The following is a 24,925-nucleotide window of genomic DNA, read 5'->3' as shown; positions in this document are numbered from 1 at the left end:
TACGGCGCCGGTGTGTAATATGAGAGGCAACTGAAAATCGTTTATGTATAAACATTCTTAATTTAAGATGACAAGCGTAACAGCATACGTGAGAGTCAAACAGAGAAACTGTAAACAAAACGACCATCGGTTTTATTGCTTCGACTTCCGCTTATTATATAAAACTTTGGGTTTTATTTTAATTTTTGACGGTGGAATTCACAATTGGTTGATTATAAACATGTCTATTCCACATTCGCGGAACCTAGTCAGCGCATAAATCAAATGCACGTCTGTAATGTTAAAGTCGATGTAAATAAGCGTGCTACCCTTATGTTTCAACCGAGTTTTTACTTTAAAAAATTTTGTGTCTACCAAATTGGGTTGGTCCAATGTAATACTAATAATAAGTGTTGCCTTTAATTTAATCAATAAAATAAATTGACTTCATTACTTTTTTTGAGCCACCTCTTAAGAAAATCTAAAAAATATGAATGGAATGATAAATCACAAGTACAGACTCATCATATTTTGTACCTTTTAGATAGGATTTATTCAGCAAAATTTTGGGGTGACGTCATCAATTTTTTAGGGGGGATGAGCAAATACATTTTGATAAAAAATTTACCATGCTTATAATAACTTTAAAACATCTCCAAGATTTCAAAGCATTCGGTTCTGTAATTCCTGATTAAATCAATAAAATAAATTGACGCATTCATTAATTTTTTTCAGTCACTCTGTATATGCAAATCGAAAAAATATGAATGGAATGATAAATCACAAGTACAGACTCATCATATTTTTCACATTTTAGATAGGATTTATTTACCAAATTTTGGGGTGACGTCATCAATTTTTTTAGGGCGGGATGAGCAAATAAATTTTGATAAAACATTTACCATGCTTATGATAAATTTAAAATATCTCCAAGATTTCACAGTATTCGGTTCTGTAATTCCTGATTAAATCAATAAAATAAATTGACGCATTCATTAATTTTTTTGAGTCACCCTGTATATGCAAATCCAAAAAATATGATTGGAATGATAAATCACAAGTACAGACTCATCATATTTTGTACATTTTAGATAGGATTTATACAGCAAAATTTTGGAGTGACGTCATCAATTTTTTAGGGGGGAAGAGCAAATACATTTTGATAAAAAATTTACCATGCTTATGATAACTTTAAAACATCTCCAAGATTTCAAAGCATTCGGTTCTGTAATTCCTGATTAAATCAATAAAATCAACTGACGCATTCATTAATTTTTTTTTCACCCTATATATGCAAATCGAAAAAATTTGAATGGAATGATAAATCACAAGAAGAGACTCACCATATTTTGTACATTTTAGATAGGATTTATTCAGCAAAATTTTGTGGTGACGTCATAAACTTTTTAGGGGGGACGACCAAATACATTTTGATCAAAAATTTACCATGCTTATGATAATTTTAAAACATCTTCAAGATTTTAAAGCATTCGATTTTGTAATTCCTGAGTAAATCAATAAAATAAATTTTGCGCATTCATTAATTTTTTTGAGCCACCCTGTATATGCAAATCCAAAAAATATGAATGGAGTGATATATCACAAGTACAGACGCATCATATTTTGTACATTTTAAACAGGATGTACAATTTTGAAGCGACGTCATCGCATTAGTGGTGGGGATGATTAGTCAAATTTTGGTTAGCGTTTTACCATCTACATGATATTCCTAAAATAAGTACAAAATTTCACAACAATCGGTCCAGTACTTTCGGAGATTATCTGTCTAATAAAAATCCGGGACGGCAGACAGACGGACAGACGGACAGACGGACGGACAAACAGATGGAAATGGGAACCTATTTCTTCGTCTTCTAGGGGTCATGAAAGATCGAGAAAACGTAAAAGTAGAGAGTCGGCCGACGGACTCGATTACAATACTTCCTTTGCTTACGCTCGGGAAGTAAAAACAATGCGGCACTCAAGACTTTTTCAAATTCATACAAAATAAAACATTAAAATCTCAAAAGATTTTTTCGAGTTCATCCAGCAACACAACACCAGATTCCTTTAAATTCATTAATAATACACCGGGACCTAAAATTAACTGCGAACACTTTAAACGTAGGGTTTTGAGAGCTTTAAAAATTTTTGATACGTCAAACATTTTTAACTGCTTACTCGATTTTTGCCGATTTGTACCTTCGGTTTATATCAGGTAAACATTGTTGTCAAATGGAATTTTAGCAAATTATTACAAAAAGAGTAAAGTAGTATAAGTAACACTACGAAGATGTCATATACAAAAATTCTTTTGTTGTATACAGTATTTAGTTTAATACTTTTGAAGTTGTTAAGATTTTTTCGTCGTCAGTTAACATACAGTAGTATTTTATTGCATTATACATTATACTCTTTTGGTCTCATATTTCAGTTTTTGACATCTGTGTCAATTTTCATTAGATAGATAATCTTCGATACTACTGGACCGATTGTCATCATATTTTATGTGCATTTTAGGAGTGCAGTAGATGATGAAACTAGCCAAACTTACTGTCTCCAGTCGTGCCCACCAACAATTTGATGACGTCCTGGAAAAACGTTTTTTAGTAAAGACCATTTAAATTTTGTAAAATAACGTAATCCTGTACTTGTGGTTTATGAATCTACCTTGATTATTCTTGTTCTTGTTCTTTAGATACATAGTACGAAGCCCTATAACCACAGCGGTAGTCTAGCGGTAGCGCGCCCGCTTCCCAGATGAGAGGTCTGGGGATTAATGCCTGACTTCAGTTTTAACTACTTATCGGGAAATTACAAACACTGGAAGCACATTGCTTAAAGTGTCGTAAAAACAATAACGAAATGTTTATTTTTGTGTGTTTTAATATAACTTGGGAAAAAATTGAAATTTTCCTGTAAAATTAATATAACTACCTCCCTATCGTTATTGTCCTTTTTCATCGCTTTGTGTGCTAGAATAATTACTTAATAATTTTTAACAGTTAAAGGATTTTTTTAGGACACCATAAATTTAAACTTTCCACTGTAATAAATTAATACCTTTTAAATAGAATGGAAATTCTTTAAGAAGAACACTGCCATAAAACGCCGCAGACATAAAGCATCCGGACTTGGTTAAGTTAGAACAAAGCTTCGTTACGTCTTGTTTGGATAATCAATCATACTTCACGTTTTTAAACATCTGATCAAAAAATATACATATAGATTGTGACGATGATCGGTGATTAAAAATCGGCGTGGGTAAAAGTCAACAATTTATTTCTTAGTAACTGAAATTTACACGACGAATTACACAGCGATTTTGTACAGAATAACTCCGACTTGACTGGAATGGATTTGACTAGACTCTACTTCTCCCATTGTCCGGACGTCACTGACTGCTCCCGACAGTGGCTCCCATTTTGAATAACACGCGCTCCTTCTCGAAAGGTCGCCGTCACCGCTTCTAGGCTTGTTCTGGAGCACCCATCGCGACTTCTGCTTCCAGCCTTTTCTTTAGCGAACGCCGTCCGGCCGCCGTCATCATCGACAATGAGTCACCCATCATCGCCGCCCATAGTAGAAAACCTATAGGCGTCGTACCGGGACAGCGTATGGGTTTATTTCGTAACAATACGAAAATATATTTTGTATAATTTCCCTATTTCAGAACTCAAATGATACCCCACTGGTTAAAGTCTAAATGACACAATGTGTTGTTCAACATGTTCCTCTCATAGTGTTTCCATTCTACCTGAAATTGTCAAATTCGACGACGTGATTGGCGGTAATATTGTCTGAACTTTCCATAACTCAAATCAAATCAAATTATAAGTATTTATAATTGTAATTAATTAATTCTAATTATTATTGATACGAAAAAAGATAAAAATTGTAACCACACGTATGATTACTTACAAGTTTACATTGCTCAAAAAAAATACAGGGTGTTATTGAAAGGTACGTACAACAGAATGGACAGTTTTTCGCGAAGTCTAAGAAGTCGGAAAAACTTATTTTGTGTTATCAAAATTATAAGGGGAAAATTAACCCTTATCCAACCTTTTTAGATGCTGCTGAAGGATAAATACGTAAAATTAATTTACTTTAGTAAATCCTAGCAACTGTAACAATAAAACTTTTGTCAAGACTTAATGTTGCTATAGAAACGAAAGATGATCTTTTTATCAGAGGCGTACAACGAATTTGGACATAAATTTTAATAATTTTTATCTCTAAAAAGAGAACACTTTTACCTGAACTTTTTTTAACTTTTAGCACCCATACTTCAAGACCAATTGCCGATTTTATTTTGTACGTACCTTTCAATAACAGGCTGTATATTAATATGTTCTAGTTTACTCTTGAAAAAATTAGCATTTTGTTATATACTATAAATGAAGGAACACTCTGTATTAGGAAAAAGCTCTTTCAAGTGACTCAGTTGAAGAAACACAAAAGAACTTCTTGCAAGATATTTTTCTTCAAAATATTTAGGCCAATTGAAGTAGATTTGCCGTAGTAAAGAATCATTCTGTCTGGTTCTTCAAGAATGTAAAAAGAATTTAAATCATTTTCCGTTTAATGCTCTAATAACCCATTCATAAAGAATGAATGAATACGACGTTTTCGTCTAATTTAAACTGGTCAAGATAAAATTGTACTTTCTTGTATCTTAAAACTAAAGTAAGTGAACCAGCTTTACGGTATCGTAAAACCGACCATAACTGCTTCGCAGGAATTGTCCGTAACTCAGCTTTACAAGGAAAAAATATTTCCCCAAACTTCGAAAATTCTCGGAAACTCCCTATTGGGCACTTCTTGTTTCGCCAGACCCTTACTTTGGGCATTTCTAACTAACCATTACGTCAACTGTCAGCTTCCCGGATTTCTCCGTATTTCCTTCCTATATTTCCGCCATCGATTAACTCCGAATTTCTCACGGTCGAGGCCAATTTTCGTACAGGGACAATAACTCAAATCCGTCGTAGGCAGTTTGACAGGATAATAGGAGCGCATTTCGTGTCCTAGTCCGGATCCTGCGCGCATAGCCCCATCTCGATCCGCCGCCCCCGCTGTTTTTCCTAACTGTATAAAACAGACGCCCGCCGTCACGACGGTTTGTGAGCGTCTGTCGACGGTTGATACGACGTGTTGCATCTGAAGCAACAGTGTGTATTGTTCTCGATTGGCGCCAATTCAAAGGATGGCTGTTTTCGGTGCGCCGAAATTCTTTTTTGGGACCGGTATTTTGATGTTTGCCTTATTTTTCATGGTAAGTTGCGTATTTTTTTGATAAAGATGGAAAAATTGTGTCGTAGTGTGGTAATCGCGGATTTTTTTTTTTCGGATCTGTTAAAATCATGAACAGATTATGGCAGAGTGTTTGCAAGCCAAATATTTTTATTTTAAAAAATTGTTATTTAAATTTATATTACTCGATAGTGAATGAGTTCTTGTTCCTCAAAAAACGCACCAGGAAGTAAGAATAGTTAAAGATTAAAAGTTTTCTTTTCAAATGAGCAAACTGGTACTTTTAAGGTACATTTGTAAAACATTTAAAAATGATTAAATTTAACTATTACGTTCAACCACGAGTCCAGTTGTTTATATGTAATTCACATCTAAAAAAATTTCTAGTTCTGTGATGAGGTGATGACAAAATTCAAAAAACAAAAAATGTTTAAAAAATGTAAAAATTGAATTGTGTCCTGAAATTAGGGTGTCAGTTGTTATGATCAAGGTTTTTTGCTGTATAAATGCAAAAATTCTTAAAACATTCGAAAATATTTTGATTCAGAGTTGGCTTTGATAAGCGTTGTAAATTTTGCATCACTGAATTAATTACCAAAACATTACAAAACCGATCGTCGGCGGTGGTTTGATCATTAATCGAATTTTTGTCTTTAAGCTCCGTTAGTAAGTGTCAACATTTGCTCAATTCATTTGTGATTTTATTGCTCAATGCAGTGATTTGTTTTGTTCGCACAATTCGGAACGAAAGAAGCAATTAATGTCGTAACTAATTTAATTAGACTTCAATCACTGCACAATACATCTAAAGAAATAGACAGGGGAAATTGGGAATGTATTGATTTCTTTTTGAATTTGCTTGATACTGTCGTGTGTAAGAATGGTAAGTTGGTTTGGCGGTGAATCAATTTGGTAATTGACTTCGTGTTATATTTAAATTAGGAAATAAATGAAAAAATATTACTAACTGTGGAAACAACTTTATTTTTCGCTGATCTTTAATGCAGCGCACGTTGAAACGAATGAATAGTAGTCTGATTGTAGTATTAATCAGACAGTGGGGTTTATTCTGGAAACCAAATAAATTTCTTCCATAGAGTTTAATGAGTACTAAGAATGTGCATAATTCATAATATAGTTGGTAAAAATTAAAAAAAAAAAACTAAAAGAGACTGTAAATGACATTGTACCAGAAGCAGGTAAAATCCCGTGTCACGGATGTATACTTTTAAAATTTTAGTCGCCACGTTTCAGACAGAAAGGACGAAATTAGCAGTTTTAAAGCAGAACTAATTCAAGCACTTTTTATTTTCTAAATTTCATAAAAATAATAAGAATCAAAATGGCCGCTTGATATCTTTGCGTGCTCATTTCTGGAACCCGTTTAAACACTTATCTTTTCAGTTCCAGTGACAGAATGACGTTGTATTCGAACGAATCTCAAAGAATTTTTTCCACCCTCCAATCAATCTTCTACAAATCCTTGTTTAACGAACATAAACCGTTGAATGAAAGGCCAATCATTAGAAAGACAGTTCCTCAAGTTTGTACGTCTCGATGACCTAATTTCGTTTAATGAAATTCTTTCTATTTCGTCGCACCCTAAAGCAAATGGAATTTAGCACCACAGACAAGATATTAATCTAATAATATCTGTTCGTCTAATTTACGAGGGCTGGAACGGTAGTTCAATATATTAAATCCACAGATTTAATCAATTCGTGTTTCGACTTTAATTCAATATCGCTGACATCAGCTTCGCTAGCGAATAATAAAAGAAATATTTCTCTCAAGTTAGAGACAAGTTGCAATAAGTGTAGTCGCAAGCATAAAATTCACGAGGTTTGCATTGTGTCGGACGAACAAGGAATAAATCTTGGGGGTATTACGCCAGTGTCCTATTTTATTACGAAGAACGTTAGTAAGAGGACAACTGTATCCGTTTAATATGAGTAGAGAACAAAGAATCGGATAAGTTGTGTACTTTGTGTTGAATCGAACTTCAGTCCAATGAGCAGCTTTGTGACTAATTGTTTGCCATTTGCTTCGCTTTTTGTTTTCTTATTAGTAGCTTTGCATTGATGAAATGTTCTTTTGTGTACTTTTCCGCTTTATGAGAATCATATTAAATGCAAATATACGGCGCACCGAATCGACTAAAGCAATGTTTAATGAAAAATATGAAGATTATTAAATAAAAAAAAATGTGTAATCAGTTCCCTCTGGCTTTTTATTTGGGCGAATAGCAACTTCGGTTCAAGGTCACAGTTCGTTACACTGGTACCTGGAGTACCTTAATCCCTCATCTTAACTCTTTGTGCTTACTTTGTTGTGTTTAGTGAAAATGTTTGAAACACTAAACAGTTCAATACGATTTGTACTAAATGTGGATCGCTGCTGTCGTTCACAGCGAACTTTCGAAAATCAATTAGGCAAGTATTAAGTTAACTTTCCGCTGATGTTTTTGTTCTATTGTTGCCAACAACAGAGATAACTCTACCAACTTATGAATTAATTCGGTATCGACTGGCGTTTTCGGAAAGCGACCGCTAAATACATAATATCGAAACTCGGTGCTTCGCTTTGATCTTACTTCGTTGAACACATTCAACTGTAATAATGATCTAAAATCTCTTTCACATGTGTACGAAAATAGCACACGGTGTTCTCACCGTTGACATTTATCGGTATTTGAAAATCAGCCGATGAATTTATTCTTTCAATTAAAACGTAATTAAATTCTCGAAAAATCCCGATTTGATTTAATGGCACGATTATGTGTGGCTATGAGGCGACCTTTGTTCTCTCTAATTGGACATTACTCGTACTTGAATCGAGTAATTTCTGGGAATAATTCGCTGCAGGATCACTCCTCCGCTTGACAGAAGCTCCAATTTAATTAGGTCGTGTATTCACGAGAGTTTCATTTTATTGGAAGAGCCTAATAGCTTCACTGTCCATTAAATATCTGACTAATATGTTTGCGAAACGCTGTTTAAAATTATTTCGAGAGATACGGCCTTTTATTAGATTAAATGAGCGGGAGTTATGCCGATGCACGAATATTATTAAATTTTTGTTTCGAAAAGCTATTTATTGAATTTTGCTTTCGTTCGGACCATCAATCTTGCTTTATTGGGGCCGGTTGTGTTTCCGTTTTAAAAATTCTGTTGTATTCAAATTTTGGAAGGGTTTTTTTGTGAATGACGCTGGGTGAAAAAGAGTGTCAAACCAGATGGTGCGAAGCTTAAATTTAAGCTATGCTAATTTCCAAATCGCTTTATTAAACTGTAATTCTTGCTTGGTTATTCGGCGGCACGAAAATGACAGGATATCGAAGTTTGGAACACACTTTTGTGGATTAAAATGTAGGGCTTGTGAAGTTTAACTGGTTGCCTAGACTTGATACTTGACAAGGTGATAATGTTGGTTACGAGTACGAGTCATTTCTGTAGCAATGCTTTAAATTGACCAGTGAGAAAACGCTAGTTTTTTTGGAGTAGTTTGAAATTGTACGAAATGAACAGACGTACGAGTATTTAATAATTTTCGAAAATTCTCTTTTGATATGATTCATCGTCTTAAAATTTGTTTGAGATTTCATTTGTTATTTGTAACTGCGGCCAATATTGCCGTTAACCACATACACAAAGTCCGAGGAACGTATTTCAAGAGTATTATTATTTACCGATTTTAAAAAAATTGTAAACATGTTGGAGTAAAATTCATTATATTATGTAATTTAGTTCCGTCCAGTGATTATAGCTATGCAAAACAGATGACTTTTTACCACCACCTCTTTTAGGTATTATGGACAAAATGATAAAAAAGAAAAAAATAATTGTGGCCCAAACTGGTGTTGGCAATTCTGAAACAGACCGTTATGAAGTTTCCAGAGGTAAGCCCTGTGAAGTGAGCTTCACAATGTTCTAACAACTTTAAAAAAGTGTTGTCGATCATTTTGAAGTGGTTAGCAGCTATTGGTCGCAGAACATCTATGGCGTTAATTTATCGATAAATCAAGTCACGTGGTCTTTCAGTCTGCCGAGAAAGAGTGCCGTTAGACTTACCTAGTCTGGTAAAACTGTACTATATCCTGAGTTACTTATTTTTTTATCTTTGAACATCATTTTTACAATATTTGTGCAATAAGTACACATTTAATACCAGGTGATTTTTTGATTTGTGCTCTAGTTGCCCAAGAATTTGCCAAATGTGTTAAATAAGGTAATGTGTGGTTGTATGTGGTTTTCCTCAGAGCTAATTAAACGGCCGAAATAATATTCCCTTAGAAGGTTCAAACTTGTATGTTTGAGCTGTATGAGCTGTTGTACCGTCATGCTGAAAATATCCATTTTGCAATTCTCAGGATCAAGCTGGTCAATAAATTGTTATAGCATTTTCTGACTTCTCTCAGCTGTAATTGATTACTCTAAGAAAATAGGCCCAAATGGCGTTTCTTTCTAATAATGTGGACTTTCTACACTCTAGTTTAAATTCTTGAAACACCTGCATTTTTTAGGGAAGCAGCTTCCTTTTGGCAATGTTTCGACAAAGTGAATATGGCAAATCAACTTCCTTGTAGCCTTAAAAATGACCAATTTTTGTCCAAAATTGGAAACACAATAAGCGAAACAAATTTTCAAAAATGAAAACAAAGCATAATTTAAGTTAAGACGCGGGATTATAGGCAACCTACCACAACCCAAGTTGTATGCTCCAAGAGTCGTAATTTGGTGACATAAGGGACAGCGAAAACTAAACCACAACTCAAAAAAAATTGGTCAAAAGTTGTTTCGACAGAACTTCCCTCGCTCCTGAATTACATACATGAAACATATCCAGCATTTTCGAGTTGAGTTTTTTCTTCACATAATTTTGTGATGACGTCATCAACAGTTTTGCAAGGACATGTCTATCAATTTGGATTGGTGCAGTGTAATACTAAAAATAACAGTATAGTATTCCCAAAATTTTCTCATTCATTAATTTTTTGAGCCACCTGTTTAGGCAAATCTAAAAAATATGAATACATTGATAAATTACAAGAAAAAATTTAAAATTTATCATATTTTGCACATTTTGTGTAGAATTTATTCGGCAAAATTTTGAGATGATGTCATCAATTTTTTGGAGGAATAAACAGATATATTTTGATTAACAATTTACATGCTTACAATAACTTTAAAACGTCTGCAAGATTTCAAAGTATTCACTATTGCAATTCCTAATTTATTCAATAAAATAAATTGACTGATTTATTAATTTTTTTTTTAAGTGACGCTGTGTGAGCAAAACTAATAAATGTGGTTCTTAATTTGATCAATAAAAGATGGGTCGAAGGCGATAAATATAATCCGACAAATCTCAATTGTTTTAAATTATAAAATTTGATTTTACGATTTCCGTTTTGTGATAATCGTTGTAAAATAAAAACCAGATGCATAAATAATACGGCTTGTCCTTTAGCACTAGGCTATAACAATCTGAAGCTCAAGCGTTTATTTATGGTTATACATCGAAAGAATGTCACGTAGAAATTAGTTTGATTTGAATGAGTTTGTCTTCTCAAAACAGGACTAAAATTATTAATTTACCCACAACCGAACAAAATGTCCTGAATATTATAATTCTAATTTTTAAAGAAAATGGGGTGACTCGTTCTTAATTTGGCCAATAAAAAATTTGTGATGACGTCATCAACATGGATAATTCTAGTGACAGCATAAAACGTTATTAAACCTTGCAAATGTTTTTGCGAAAATTTAAATGTTTATCAAAAAAACTGAAGAGGGATTCGTAAACTACAAGTATATGAGTATATTTTTGAGTAACATTCAAATCATTTTAGAATACCATTCATTGAAATGACGTCATCAAATTGTTGGTGGGGATGAGTAGCCAAATTTTCATTAAAATTTAACCATCTACATGATATTTCTAATAGACACACAAAATTTGACAACAATCAGCAGTTTCGGAGATTACGTATCTAATAAAAATGGATGCAGACAGATAGACAGACATACAGACGGACGGAAACGGGAGACTACTTTTTTTTGTACTGTAGGGGTCAAGAAACGTCCAGAAAACATAGAAGTGGCCATTTGTCGGATATTACAATACTTCCTTCCCTTACGCCCACTCGATGTTTAATAGTTGTTAAAATATTTAAGGCTATAAAATATTATCTATAAAAGCAAAACTCTTCAAAATCTTCAACATATATTTATAACCAAGTGTTTAACGTTACAGTTGACGGATTACTGCGAAAATTTTATGATAAAATTTAAAGATACAGGAATACGAATTGCTCTATCCAGTCTGAAATGTGAAAAAGTTATGTTAATTTAGGTACTTATTGTAAGTGATTTAACCACTAGTCTCGTTCAAAAATTGGTATTTGCTTAATGAATCCGTTATTTTTAAAAGATTATTGATTTGAAGGTGTAAAAGAGAAAGTATAATTTTAAATAAACGTTTAAAGTAAAGGTTTGTTTGGCGTTCAATTATCATTGGTTCAAAGTCAACTGTAAATCAAAATGTTTACTCCTGAACAAAAATAAATAAAAGCAATCAAACGAAAAAAGTTTAGCAGTACCTATGAGAACTTTTTAAATTTTTAGTTAAAACAACTTTGAAGAGAGAAAAGAAGTTGTACAATTTTTTACCACCCTTCAAAGACATATTTTAGTATGCCAAAAACCGCAAGAACAATTCTGCTATGAATTTTGGTGTTGTGAGAAACTATGGCCTGCATACCTGTAATGATTTTTGTGACCGCATTTTATGACAACCAACATTCTCCACTATGTTTTTTAAATCCCCAGGTAAATTCGGATGAAACATGTGATATAGAAATAGAAAACACCCTCAAAGCTCTACTCACTCCACAAGAATACCCCTCTATGCAACAGCAGGCTCTACGCAAGGATCTCCTCCGCCGTTTCCAAGAAGCTCTCGACAGGACAGACGACGAAGACGAAACAAACTATAAACGTTCGATAAGTTCTCTAGCCCAGTGGGGAAATTTGCCCGGAAAGCGCAGCCTAGAAGCTCTAGCACGAGCCGGTTACTTCCGGACGTTGCCCGCCGACGACGACGAAGACCCCAACTACAAGCGGAGTTTGGCGACTCTGGCGAAAAACGGCCAACTGCCCACTTTTCAAAATAACGAAAGTAAACGGGGAATCGAATCGTTAGCCCGGAACGGTGAGTTGCATACTCGAAGAGAAATCCAGGAGTTGTTAGACGAGCTTTACACCAAACGAAACATCGGAAGTTTGGCGCGCAATTTCAATTTTCCGTCGTACGGTAAGAGATACTTGGGGAGTTTAATGCGCGGAGGAGATTTTCAGTATACTGGTAAGAGGAATATTGCTTCTTTGGCCAGAGAGGGTGGGAGGTTCGTCGGAAAACGGAACGCCGCCGCTCTTTTAAGGCAAGACAATTATTTAAATGCACAAAGGAACGAGGACAAGGCGGAAGACAGTCAAGCGGGAGGAGGAAAGAGAAACATCGCGTCCATAAAAGCGCAATATTCGGGGAAATTCAAGAGGTCCGCCAGAAATAAGAGGCAAGCAAGTTACTTTGACACGGAAAGTGGAGAATACCCGGCACCAGTTTACCAAAACCAAAACGTCGACGATTATGAGGAGCTTATGAATGCGTTGACTGAGGCTTATCCTAATAACGACAAAAGATTTCTAGGTAAGTTGCAAGGAGTTTTATTGAGAAGAAAATTAATTTGCGGGAGTGAAATTTAATTTTGGGGATTATCCTATGGATGTTCTGGAGCATTTTATGACATGAGCTAAATTTGCTGCGAGTTTAAAGCACTGATTATATTACGGTGTCGGTGGACACGCAATATTGATTTCGGGGATATTGTGGATTTAGGACTTTGAGTAAAGACGTGCTTCTTTTTTACTAGTCGGGGATAAAGCCGGATTCGAAGGGTAGAAGAGAATAAGATTGATTTCCTTCGGTTTCAATTACAAATCGACTCCATAACCTGGCATATTTTTATTCAAAAAGATCGATTAGTAAATTGACGGATCGCATTGCTTTTAACCACATTTGACCAGAGTTTTATCTTTCGTCCATCGTTGTTTTATTTCGCTGTATGAATGCAGCATTAATCAATATGACGGTCGTCACATATGTGATTGAAAGTAATCGCTTTGTGATAATGGCTTCGTGGCAACGAAAACATTTTACTGCCATTAACCCAGTCGTTTCGAACAAAGAGTTCTATTATTGTTTTTTTTTTGTAAATAAAGTTACGTGCTGTTGTCAGTTTATATTATCGAACTCAATTATGTAGGCTCGGTGGCCAAAACTGGCTGGTTCAGGCCAACCTCACGCTTTCGAGCTCCTGAAAAACGACACATAGGTGCTTTAGCACGTCTGGGCTGGCTGCCGACGCTACGAAATGTAAGAAGGTTCAACAGATCTGGTAGATCCACCAGTTTGGAAGGCTGCAGGTTGGAACGATGGTAGCTGTGTTTTCAAGAGGGTGTTTGGATAAAGACGTTTAATATGTGACAGTTATAATCGATAATTAGTTAAATAAGAGAGATTTTTGCCGCCAATGCCCTCTTGAAGTAGTTGGATGTTTAGTCTAGGAAGGATTGTTCATGTAGATGGTCCCACCACGGACGAGGAGTTTAATAAACGGGTATTCCTGGTTGTATAATTCCTCGGGCCAGAACCATAACTTAGTTTGAATGTTTGTCGTAACTTAAATACATAACGCACATTCCGCAAATATTTCCGTTATCTCCTAGCACAGTTCTCGTCTTATTCGTCCTGTAAATACGGAAGGTTGAATTGAAATTGTTAACCGACTCATAAACCTCATTTTTCAGGGAGACTTCCGCAGATGGGCAAACCGAAGACGACGCCATCTCCGAAAACGCGCTTTCATTAGAAGATAAGAGGTTTTTACTGCAACCCGCCGTCGATCGGATTTTGTTGAGGAAAATGTTTCACCCCAGGATGCGTTCATTTCTTTCAGACATGTCGTAGTTTGTTTTCCTAGCTGTCAACTTCATCACATATCTGGTAATCGTACCATATCCTTGGATGTATATCAAATTGGTCCTTGGTAAATGATATTTTTAATAAGTCTCAATCAAGAATATCATCCTAAGCATATTATCATTAGAGGTTTAGCGTAGATTAAGGCCAAATGATAAATTCTAGTATTGGACGTTACATAAATTTCAAACAGGGCTGGACTAAGGATGACAATACTTTGCTGTGTATGACAATAGACTTCCTCCTAAAAGTATATCAATGACAATAAATGTACTTGTAGACAATAATAGCCGAATTTTACAGCGGCTTCTGTCTTAATTGAAGTTAACATGAAATAAATGTGGATTTTAAACGTCAAATAAAAATTATTGACAATACTGTCCCGTTTCTTACCCGTTACCCGCTCAAGCGTTCCACTGCGGAAATAATACTTTCGGATGCTTCCTTATCAACGTTTATTTCTAAATTATGCAAATACTTTAAAGTTTATGAAGTTTGGGAAGTGCCAACAAAGTCTTTTCTTAACCTAATGCACCTAACCGCTCAAGCCTGCGCTATGCCCAGTAATTCTTGGCCGAATGGGCCGAATACTGTGCTTGTCCGAAGACGTCACCGTTAAAAGTCGCGGAACCGTTCTCTTGCATGCTCATCCAGTCCCCGTTCTTTCCCCACGAGGAGCTCATGTTCATGCCAGGATTCGTCCCCAAGATGCCGTCCTTCGTGTCAACCTCCTTCTTCGAAGCCTGGGCCATCTGGGCCTGAGCTAAAGCATAGTTCGCGTCGAATATTGCCGAATAGTCCGTTCTGTTGTCTTGGTGGTTCGCGTTGTACGAAGACTGCTGAAACATGTTATAGTTTGTAAACTGCGCGTTTCTCCAGTCGTGCTGTGTGCCGTCTGTGGGGTATTGGCAGGCCATGTTAGCCAGCGGAAGCGAGGCGAAGCCCAGGGCTGTCGCATTACCGTTGCCTACGTGCTTTCTTAAACGAGCCCTTCGATTGGAAAACCATACCTGCGGAAAATCGCCACTTGTGAAAACTTGTTGATCAAAAGGAAATCGCATTGTTTTGAAATTTCTGAAAGAGGGATTTATCGTACTTGTATCCGGGCCTCGGTTAATCCGGTCTGTTGGGCTAATTCCTCGCGCGTGTAGACATCGGGATATTGAGTTCGACTGAAAGCCCTCTCGAGCGCCTCGAGCTGTTCGCCTGAAAATGTGGTTCTTGATCGTCGCTGTTTTCTTTTCAGCGGAATCCCAGGTTCTGATTCGGTATCACTTTCATCTTCTCGACCTGGAATTAAAACATCAAAAGTGTTAATGCTCCCTTGAGGTTTGAACTTTATTTATAGGAACAATAGCTCAGTGAAGCTTAATAGTTTCGTCATGTAAGTTGAGAGGCATTAATAATAAAACCATAAATAAAAGAATCTATTAATCTTCCTTGTAAATAGATGCGTATTAATTCAAAAGGTAATAAATATCATTTTTATGACGTTCTGAGTAAAAGATTTATATTTAGAATTTTTTGCAAAACATTTCACTGTTCGTAATATTTGTATTGCTCCTAGAGCATAGTTATTTGAGAGTGGAATAGCTTATACAAAAATTTGACTAATTTCGAACGACTACACCTACATTGTACCTAGAAGTAACTACACACACCTCGGTAAAGCATGGTAGTTAAAGTCTTAAATGAAGCCAGTAAATCAGAATAAATCAGTTAGAGTAAAACTAATTATATTAGATTTGGAGTTAATGAAACGTCATTTTACGAAAATAAAGGAGCCGAATGACGGTTGCTATAAGATCAAATTTAGAAGGAAAAATCATGCATCATAAATTCGTAATTATGGTGTGGGAATAGATACGACAGTAACAAAACCACCTACTTATATGTTGTCAAATCGGTCCAGAAAAGCAACCGTCTATAATTTCTAAATTTATTCAATACTGAATCACAAGTTTTTGTACTTATTATATGGTACACTAAATGTATATAAAGTTTTGTATTTTTATTTTATTTTTTTTTTTGAAAATGTTTCTTGTATTCAAAATAAGTGACTGGGGCTTGGAAATAGCGACACATCTTGATTAAAGGGCATTGTTATAAATTTACCTAATATAGTGTTTGGACTTTTTTAAAGTTCTATACGTGTATAAACATAGGAAAGTTTCATTCCGATAGAGTAGATAGCTTTCAGGATCTAGGGATAATTTTTGATAGTAGGTTAAACTTTTATTAACTAGATATTATCTCGGAAGTTTACAAAGTATACGGATTTAGTTATCGCAGCTGCAGTAATTTCGCCAACAAACGTATGCTGAAGATTTTATTTTATTGTCTTTTTACTCCAAATTAGAATATGGTTTTGTGATTTGGTACCGCATTTATGAAGTATATTGTAAGAACCTGGAAATTATTCAGCGCAGAGTTCTCGAACTTCTGGCTCTTATCCAAGATGGTGTTTACCCACTTTGAGGATTTGACCATAGTGTGTAGTAACTTCACGTCTCTTATAGTGTCCGACGCAACATTTTAATGATGCGATTTCTTTATAACTTGCCGAATGGCAACATAGACTTCCCTAAATTATTATCTAAATAAATTCTCTCATTCCAAGATGTAATATTCGTCAGCATTTGATATTTTATGTTCCCCAATCTCGAACTAACGTTTTCAACTTTTCGGTATCTGTAATGTGCACGTTATTTAGTAAAGTAGCAATGTATGTGATGTTTTTCGGGATTCAGTTAATAGTGGATCTTCTTTCACTCGAGATTTGTCTAGTTTTACTTCCCGAGCGTAAGCAAAGGAAGTATTGTAATCGAGTCCGTCGGCCGACTCTCTAGTTTTACGTTTTCTCGATCTTTCATGACCCCTAGAAGACGAAGAAATAGGTCTCCCATTTCCGTCTGTCTGTCCGTCTGTCCGTCCGTCTGTCCGTCTGTCCGTCTGTCTGCCGTCCCGGATTTTTATTAGACAGATAATCTCCGAAAGTACTCGACCGATTGTTGTGAAATTTTGTACTTATATTAAGAATATCATGTAGATGGTAAAACGCTAACCAAAATTTGTCTTATCATCCCCACCACTAATGCGATGACGTCACTTCAAAATTGTACATAGTAAATGGGTTTTCAATTGTATAAAATAACATAGTCCTACAGATGTAGTTTACAGTTGTAAACTACATGTAAACTACGAATTGACTTTTCACCCGAAACGTCCAGATTTTTGGAAAAAATATCAAAATTATAAAACAACATTTTGAAATTTAATTTTTAATCTCCTAACCAGAATGCTTTGAAATGTTGCAGATGTTTTAAGGCTATAAAGAGCATCATAAATCTTTAGTCAAAAAATATTTGCTTATCCCCTCCAAAAACTGGATGACGTCAGCTCAAAAGTTTGTGGAATAAATCATATCTAAAATGTACAAAATATGATGAGTCTGTACTTGTGATCTATCACTCCATTCATATTTTTTGGATTTGCATATACAGGGTGACTCAAAAAAATTAATAAATGCGTAAATTTATTTTACTGATTTACTCAGAAACTACAAAACCGAATGCTTTGAAATCTTGCAGATGTTTTAAGGTCATAAAGAGCATAATAAATGTTTAGTCAACATATATTTGCTTATCCCCTCCAAAAAATTGATGACGTCAGCTCGAAAGTTTGCCGAATAAATCCTATCTAAACTGTAAAAATATGATCAGTCTGTACTTGTGATCTATCACTCCATTCATATTTTTTGGATTTGCATATACAGGGTGATTCAAAAAAATTAATGAAAGCGTAAATTTATTTTACTGATTTACTCAGAAACTAGAAAACCGAATGCTTTGAAATCTTGCAGATGTTTTAAGGTTATAAAGAGCATAATAAATGTTTAGTCAAAATATATTTGCTTATCCCCTCCAAAAAATTGATGACGTCAGCTCGAAAGTTTGCCGAATAAATCCTATCTAAACTGTAAAAATATGATGAGTCTGTACTTGTAATTTATCACTCCATTCATATTTTTTGGATTTGCATATACAGGGTGACTCAAAAAAATTAATGAATGCGTAAATATATTTTATTGATTTAATCAGGAACTACAAAACCGAATGCTCTGAAGTCTTGCAGATGTTTTAAGGTCATAAAGAGCATAATAAATGTTTAGTCAAAATATATTTGCTTATCCCTTCCAAAAACTTGATGACGTCAGCTCGAAAGTTTGCCGAATAAATCCTATCTAAACTGTAAAAATATGATGAGTCTGTACTTGTAATTTATCACTCCATTCATATTTTTTGGATTTGCATATACAGGGTGACTCAAAAAAATTAATGAATGCGTAAATTTATTTTATTGATTTAATCAGGAACTACAAAACCGAATGCTTTGAAATCTTGCAGATGTTTTAAGGTTATAAAGAGTATAATAAATTTTTAGTCAAAATATATTTGGTTATCTTCTACAAAAAACTGATGACGTCAGCTCAAAAGTTTGCCGAATAAATCGTATCTAAAATGTACAAAATATGATGAGTCTGTACTTGTGATTTATCACCCCATTGATTTTTTTTTTGGATTTGCATATACAGGGTGACTCAAAAAAATTAATGATTGCGTAAATTTATTTTTTTGATTTAATCATGAACTGCAAGACCGAATGCTTTGAAATCTTGCAGATGTTTTAAGGTTATAAAGAGCATAATAAATGTTTAGTCAAAATACATTTGCTTATCCCCTCCAAAAAATTGATGACGTCAGCTCGAAAGTTTGCCGAATAAATCCTATCTAAACTGTACAAAATATGATGAGTCTGTACTTGTGATTTATCACTCCATTGATTTTTTTTGGATTTGCATATACAGGGTGACTCAAAAAAATTAATGAATGCGTAAATTTATTTTATTGATTTACTCAGGAACTACAAAACCGAATTCTTTGAAATCCACTGCGAGAAAAAAACATAATAGGCATGCAGTCGTCACGTTTCCGACAGCGAGGGAAGTACTGTCTAAACTCTTTAGACCAATTTTTTCAGATTAGAAATTAAACTGGCGTTGTAGTTTTTGTTTTAGTTTAAAAATATAGTATACGGAATTGTATTTTTATTTATTAGTATCTAGTTTGTTCAAGGACCAATCCTATGTTATTTTGAAAATGGTTCCTGTAATTGGGTTCTTTACCTATTGAGGTCAAATAAAGAAGAAAACGATTTGCTCATTGCTGTTTATTCATGTTGTTGGAAAAATTACTCTTTGAGTTGAAAATTATTCTGCAAATTCTTTAAAGTTTGTAAAACTGGGAAACGAAGAAGAGAATTTAATTAAATATAATGAAATAAATAACTAAATTGTTGGTTAACCACTTGGGGAGTTCGAAATTAGTTGCCTTAATCGCAGATGCAAGAGGCCTTCCCGGATGGATGAATTTTCGGCAAGCGTTTTGTCTAACAAACTCAATAATCTCAGTAAAATTTGTTTACAGCTAATGTAGAAGATTGCCACACTTAATGCCTCCTTAGAATCATTAAATTAACATCTTTATTATCTAATAATATGGTTGATGTTCGCCGTAAACAGTGACCAGTGTAAACTTTAAATTTAGCAATTCTAAATAGCAGTTACTTCTGGGTCAATCGTTGTGTGTTTAATTAAGACCTCAAAGTGGCAACCTTTAAGGAAACTAACACTTTTATTAGGCAACATAGGAAATGTTTTATTAGGAACTTTTATTGTTAGCCAGGAAATATGCTGCCAATAAAATGTAACTTAATTACGTCACACCAATTATAAGTTATGAAAGTATTAGATCGTCAAATTTAAGTTTACTTATGCAAACGTTATTGCTCCTGTAAAACGAACAGTCCAAAACTGAGTCGAACTGCAATTTTAGGGTGCGTTTCAGCTGCTTTGTTGCATGCGTTTGTTTCGCCAAAAAGGACACACCACACCACAAAGTAGTAACGTCACAACTTTGTAAGCTCGCCGTGCATAAATAAGCGAAAAACAAAACCAATAAAGTCTGGAGTTTAGGAGAAAAACTCAAACGCGCAGGTGGCACAAACGTATATTCCACAATTGAAATTCTCGAAATCCATAAACAATTACCTTAAAATAACACCACAAACAATACACATGTCAGAGAAACAATAACGTCTTGTATCGTATATCCCAGCCGCTTCGTATAAACTATTCGGAAAGCTCGGAACCATACAAATTAGATTTAGTTCCGCCAACCAGTTTTTCATAAAACACATCCACCGCTTCACGGGTCAAAGTACGAAACAGAAGCATCCACCAAACGTGAAATTTTCCGTATGAATTATTAATACTAAAAAAGGTAGAACGGGATTTGAGGACTTCATCAAATTTTATCGAAGCGAACAATGTGGGAATAAAACGTGGAGTTGTGATGCGAGGGGATGTGCTTGCGAATAATTTTTGAAGATAAACGAAGGATCGGAAGTTTATAGGGTGTTCTGCGCCATTTGTTTCGAGTGGTTACGTAACTCAACGCCACGTTGTATTATGCGTTGCATAATCTCTACGATTATGGATTTGCAGATCATGCCCACGGTAAACGGAGAGTTACATGTTTATACTCAAAACGAAACGTTAAAACTTTTATTGATATAACAACCTAGTTTTGTGTTTCATGTTTCTTCACGGCACTGGTGTTCACCGTATGCAATGTTAGGATGCAGTGAAGCAATTGAGTGACATTTGATGCAAAGCTAAGGATATTGAATGTTCATCGAGCCAAATACGAATACATTTATAGCACAATAATAAGATGAGATTGAAAATGATCCTGGCTGAAGTCGCTAAGCGATTGTCAATGCGATATGTCGATCGTCCGCTAGCATAAAATTGTAAATTAAAATTAGATTCAATTAGAAACATGAGACTTCTAAATCAGAGGTAATTTTGATTAAGATTGCTTTCAACGATAGAAAGTTCTGATCTGAATACAGGCAGGCAGTGAAGAAACGCACATTGTTAAAACCCAAAAGACATAGTATTTTCTTGTCGTAGAATTCGATTTTTTAGTTAAATTTATTAGGAACTGTAGTTTTGGAGTAGTTACCGGAAATGCGATTTGATCATCGAAATTGCCTAGCAAAAATTGTGAATTTTAAGTAACGGATGTAAGCAGCTTTAATGATAAACTAGTTTATTCATTCCGTCCAAAAATCTAATAACATCAACTCAAAACTGGCTAAATACATTTAATAATACCAGGTGCTTTTTTAATTTTTGTTCCGGTTACTCATGACGCGGGAACTTGAACGGTGTATTTTGAGTTGCCTGAATACCCAGCGTCTTTTCGAAAAAGTTAGGTATTCAAAGTTGTTGCCACCAAGATTTGAAATGTCTTAAAAATCATACATCTTTTATTTATAACAATTTAAATCATCTAGACTCAAATTGACTCTTCGTTTCATATGGTCGAACACTCGTTCACACCCTTCTCGAATTCGGGCTTTAAGTCGTCAATGGTATGCACAGGTTGTTTGCAGATGGTGTTTTTCAACATCGGGAACACCAAATAATCGAAATCTGGTGGTCGAGGTAGGTAGGTGTGGTCACTATGGTAACTGATCAAATGGTCATCAAAAAATTCCCCAACTTCGTTTCTGCTGTATGAGCTATTGCGTCGTCATGTTAAAAAAAGTTATTGTATCAAGATCGTGTTTAGACAATGAATTCCTGTAGCATACTTTGCTATCGCACACTTGTGATTAACTGTTCAAAGAAAAGTCCATACAAGCGTCTCCTTGAAACAGCCACCCATATACCATTTTTTTTTCAGCACATTGATACCTTTTTTGAAAACAATGAGGATTTTCTGCACTCTACATTCGTATATTTTGTGAATTCGTGTGACAAATAAAATCAAGCTTCATCAATAAAGAAGAAGATTATTGTCCAATGTTCGATTAAATTAGTTGCAATACGTCACTCCTAATCATCATTGAAATATTTGCATCTCGTAGGGAAATAGCCTAAGATCGGGTCCTTCTTAACAATTTTTTGGCAAGTGCTATATAATAAGTCGAGTTATTGTGAAAGTTTTCTTAAAGATATATAGGGGTTACAATCCATAACTTGTCTAACGTTATTCCCAGTCTCGGATGTTTCGTGTTGTTGGTTTGCTACTTCTTGATTTTTTTCCGACGCTTCCTGTGTAATGGAATAATTTAACCGCATAATTCAGTGAATTTACTGCTTCTACTGCAACAACATGAGGAAATTCTCCAGAGAATTTCAGGAAACAAGATTCACGGTTAACTAGATGCCTATTCCGGAAGTAAGATTTCAACATGAGCTTTTTATGTTCTTCGGTGAACATTTTGCACGGATCAAAATTCTTCCTTTATTGAAGCTGATAAGGCTTCGAATACCCTTGATTCACGAAGTCTTGAAAACTGATAGCAGGGCTTCCACAGGCTCACTTTTTTCACTATTTCTCACTTTTTCCAAGAATGCTCACTTTTTTTTACTATTTTTTCAATTCGCTCACTTTTTTCACTTTTTCTCTGTAAAATCTTTTTGGTTTTCAATTTACAAATTTATTTATTTCTTTTTGTCTTTTAACGAATAAAAACCTGAAGTCTTTTAGATCCATTGATCCCCAAGTAATAAAAAAAAATACGCTTTGGAATATTTTTCTAAACTGTGTGAGACATTAAATATTATCATCCCAGGTAACGCTGTAGAAGAGTTGGTATAGGTTATTAAAATTTGAAACCTTACCAACATTAGAAAAGACCGATAGAATTGACAATTACTGGATAAAATTTTTTGAAAGGGTGGAGAAGAACTTTGAAAAATAAAAAAATGTAAAAAGCATTTTTCTAGCAGCATGTTGCTTAAGCCATGGGAATGCTTCCGTGGAAAGGAGATTTAGCGTTCTAAATTAATACTAACTGAAGAAAAAACCAATACGTCGGTGAGAACCTTAAATGCGAGGCTAACTATCGTAGATGCTTTAAAGTATTTCGACAGTAGACCTGAGACTATATATATAGCAAACGAACTCCTCCTTCTAGCAGGTCAAGCTAGAAGGCTTTATCAAGATTATTTGGACGCGGAAAAACTGAAAGAAAAGGAGCGGGGATCCAGCAAAAAGAAAAAGCTGAAAAAAATTAGCTGCTGAACAACAGGCGCTTGCAAAAAAATCGAAAAAGACTGCAAGAAATAGATGAAACGATGGTACAGGAAAAAAAATTAAAACTTAAAAGGAAAAAAGAAAAAAAGAACAAGGAGTGTAATATTAGACTAAAAGCTGCCTTGGCGGCAAATAACACCATGGAAGCACGAATTGTGCAGGCCCTTATTGACGGAGTCTTGTCCCTAGAGAGGAAGAACGCGAAAGTGAAAAAAACTCTCAGTTTTAGAAAAAAGAAAAAGTACTATTGTTTCCAACCTTTTTAATAAAAAAATCAAAACGTCTTCTTGAAGAAATTCGAGCGTAAATTTATCTTTTTTTTTCAAAAAATTTTGTTTTGATAATAAAATAATCAAAACTTCATATTTTTTATTTTTGTGATATTTGTGAGAAGATTTACGTTTTGTTTGTTTTATATAAGTAATAGGAGTAAAATTTTTAGCTGAATTGTAACACTCACTTTTTTTACTATTTTCCCAGCCGAACTCACTTTTTTCACTTTTTTTAACACAAAATCTGTATGGAGGCCGTGTGATAGGCAACCCAAAATACACATTTCAAATTGAAGTTACAGTTTCACGTAAGTGTCATGAGTAACTACAGTAGAAATTTAAAAAATCACGCGGGGTATGTTAGTTAAACTCAAGCGTGTAAAGGTTATTGTTAAAAAAGTTGTAGAAAAAGATTTTCAATTTATCTTAGGACTTGCATGAGGACCTTTTTTTAATTTCTGATAATAGAGTAACATTTATTTACTGATTACAGAACATGGGTCATTTTTAACTTCATTTAATAGATATTTACGATATGTGTATCGTAATGTGGAATTTTACGATACGCGATGGAAAAATTGTCCAACGAGCCGAAGGCGAGTTGGATAATCCATCAAGGATCGTAAAGAAACATTACGATACAAATATTGTACAACGTTTTATCTACTTTCAATAATTTTCATAACAATTAACACAGATATTTTTGTAATATTTTAAATTGTGTTTATGGAGAAAAAATAAGGCGGCTAAATTAGTAACCGTAGTTACTGATTTGTTTACGTTTTTCACAAGCGTTCAGTGAAAGCAATTTATGTGCAAAAATTAGTGATTCAGAGGATAATTTGCCTTCCGATATTGAAGTGGCTACTCAATCTGCCATCGATACGTTAGTTCCTGGTAAATCTAAAGAACGTTACGAGATAGCGTACAAATATTTTGATGAATGAATGGAAGTTAAGAAAATTGGTGACGTTTCTGAACAAGGTGATGCATTCCTATTTTGCTGAACAAGCAAAGAAGTTAAAACCATCCTCCTTATGGTGCCGATATTCCATGTTGCGAACCTTGGTGTTGATTACGAAGAATGTTGATATTTCTGAATATCATCAGGTTGTGGCTTTCTTCTCGGAAATCAGAAGGTTCCCGACCCAGAAAATCGTTTATTTGTTCCAAAGAAGAGATAAATCAATTTCTTAAGGAAAT

At 34.6% G+C, this 24,925-nt stretch overlaps 2 protein-coding genes across 3 annotated transcripts in view; one reads left to right on the top strand and one right to left on the bottom strand.

Moving 5' to 3' along the window:
• The first annotated feature begins 5,087 nt into the window (after positions 1-5,087).
• On the top strand, positions 5,088-14,654 carry LOC135132250 (neuropeptide-like 1). The gene is made up of 4 exons (XM_064060274.1): positions 5,088-5,257; positions 12,066-12,945; positions 13,562-13,721; positions 14,106-14,654. Exons 1-4 carry the CDS (start codon positions 5,189-5,191, stop codon positions 14,263-14,265), a joined length of 1,269 nt encoding a protein of 422 aa, XP_063916344.1. The 5' UTR covers positions 5,088-5,188; the 3' UTR covers positions 14,266-14,654.
• A 127-nt stretch (positions 14,655-14,781) lies between these two features.
• The window catches only part of LOC135133221 (protein gooseberry-neuro-like), a 177,189-nt gene continuing 167,045 nt past the window's right edge, over positions 14,782-24,925 (bottom strand). For both annotated transcript variants that reach the window (XM_064061547.1, XM_064061546.1), the window contains 2 exons: positions 15,374-15,567; positions 14,782-15,287 (listed from right to left, as the gene is read on the bottom strand). In XM_064061547.1, coding sequence (XP_063917617.1) covers positions 14,832-15,287; positions 15,374-15,567 — 650 coding nt within the window. In that variant the 3' untranslated portion in view covers positions 14,782-14,831. The remainder of the gene's footprint in view (positions 15,288-15,373; positions 15,568-24,925) is intronic.

This window comes from Zophobas morio, unplaced genomic scaffold (assembly GCF_036711695.1).
Source record: "Zophobas morio isolate AGI-343-1 ecotype UQ-CSIRO unplaced genomic scaffold, CSIRO_AGI_Zmor_V1 ptg000021l, whole genome shotgun sequence".
NCBI lineage: Eukaryota > Metazoa > Arthropoda > Insecta > Coleoptera > Tenebrionidae > Zophobas > Zophobas morio.
Note: the sequence above shows the minus strand (reverse complement) of the source record. Positions and strands in the feature narration are given on the sequence as shown.

Bases quoted from the DNA above. Each gene is read 5' to 3' on its own strand.
- LOC135132250 (XM_064060274.1), top strand. From the start codon at position 5,189: ATGGCTGTTTTCGGTGCGCCGAAATTCTTTTTTGGGACCGGTATTTTG. The intron at 5,258-12,065 runs GTAAGTTGCGTA...TTAAATCCCCAG, and splicing joins TGTTTGCCTTATTTTTCATG to GTAAATTCGGATGAAACATG. The intron at 13,722-14,105 runs GTTGGAACGATG...CTCATTTTTCAG, and splicing joins ACCAGTTTGGAAGGCTGCAG to GGAGACTTCCGCAGATGGGC.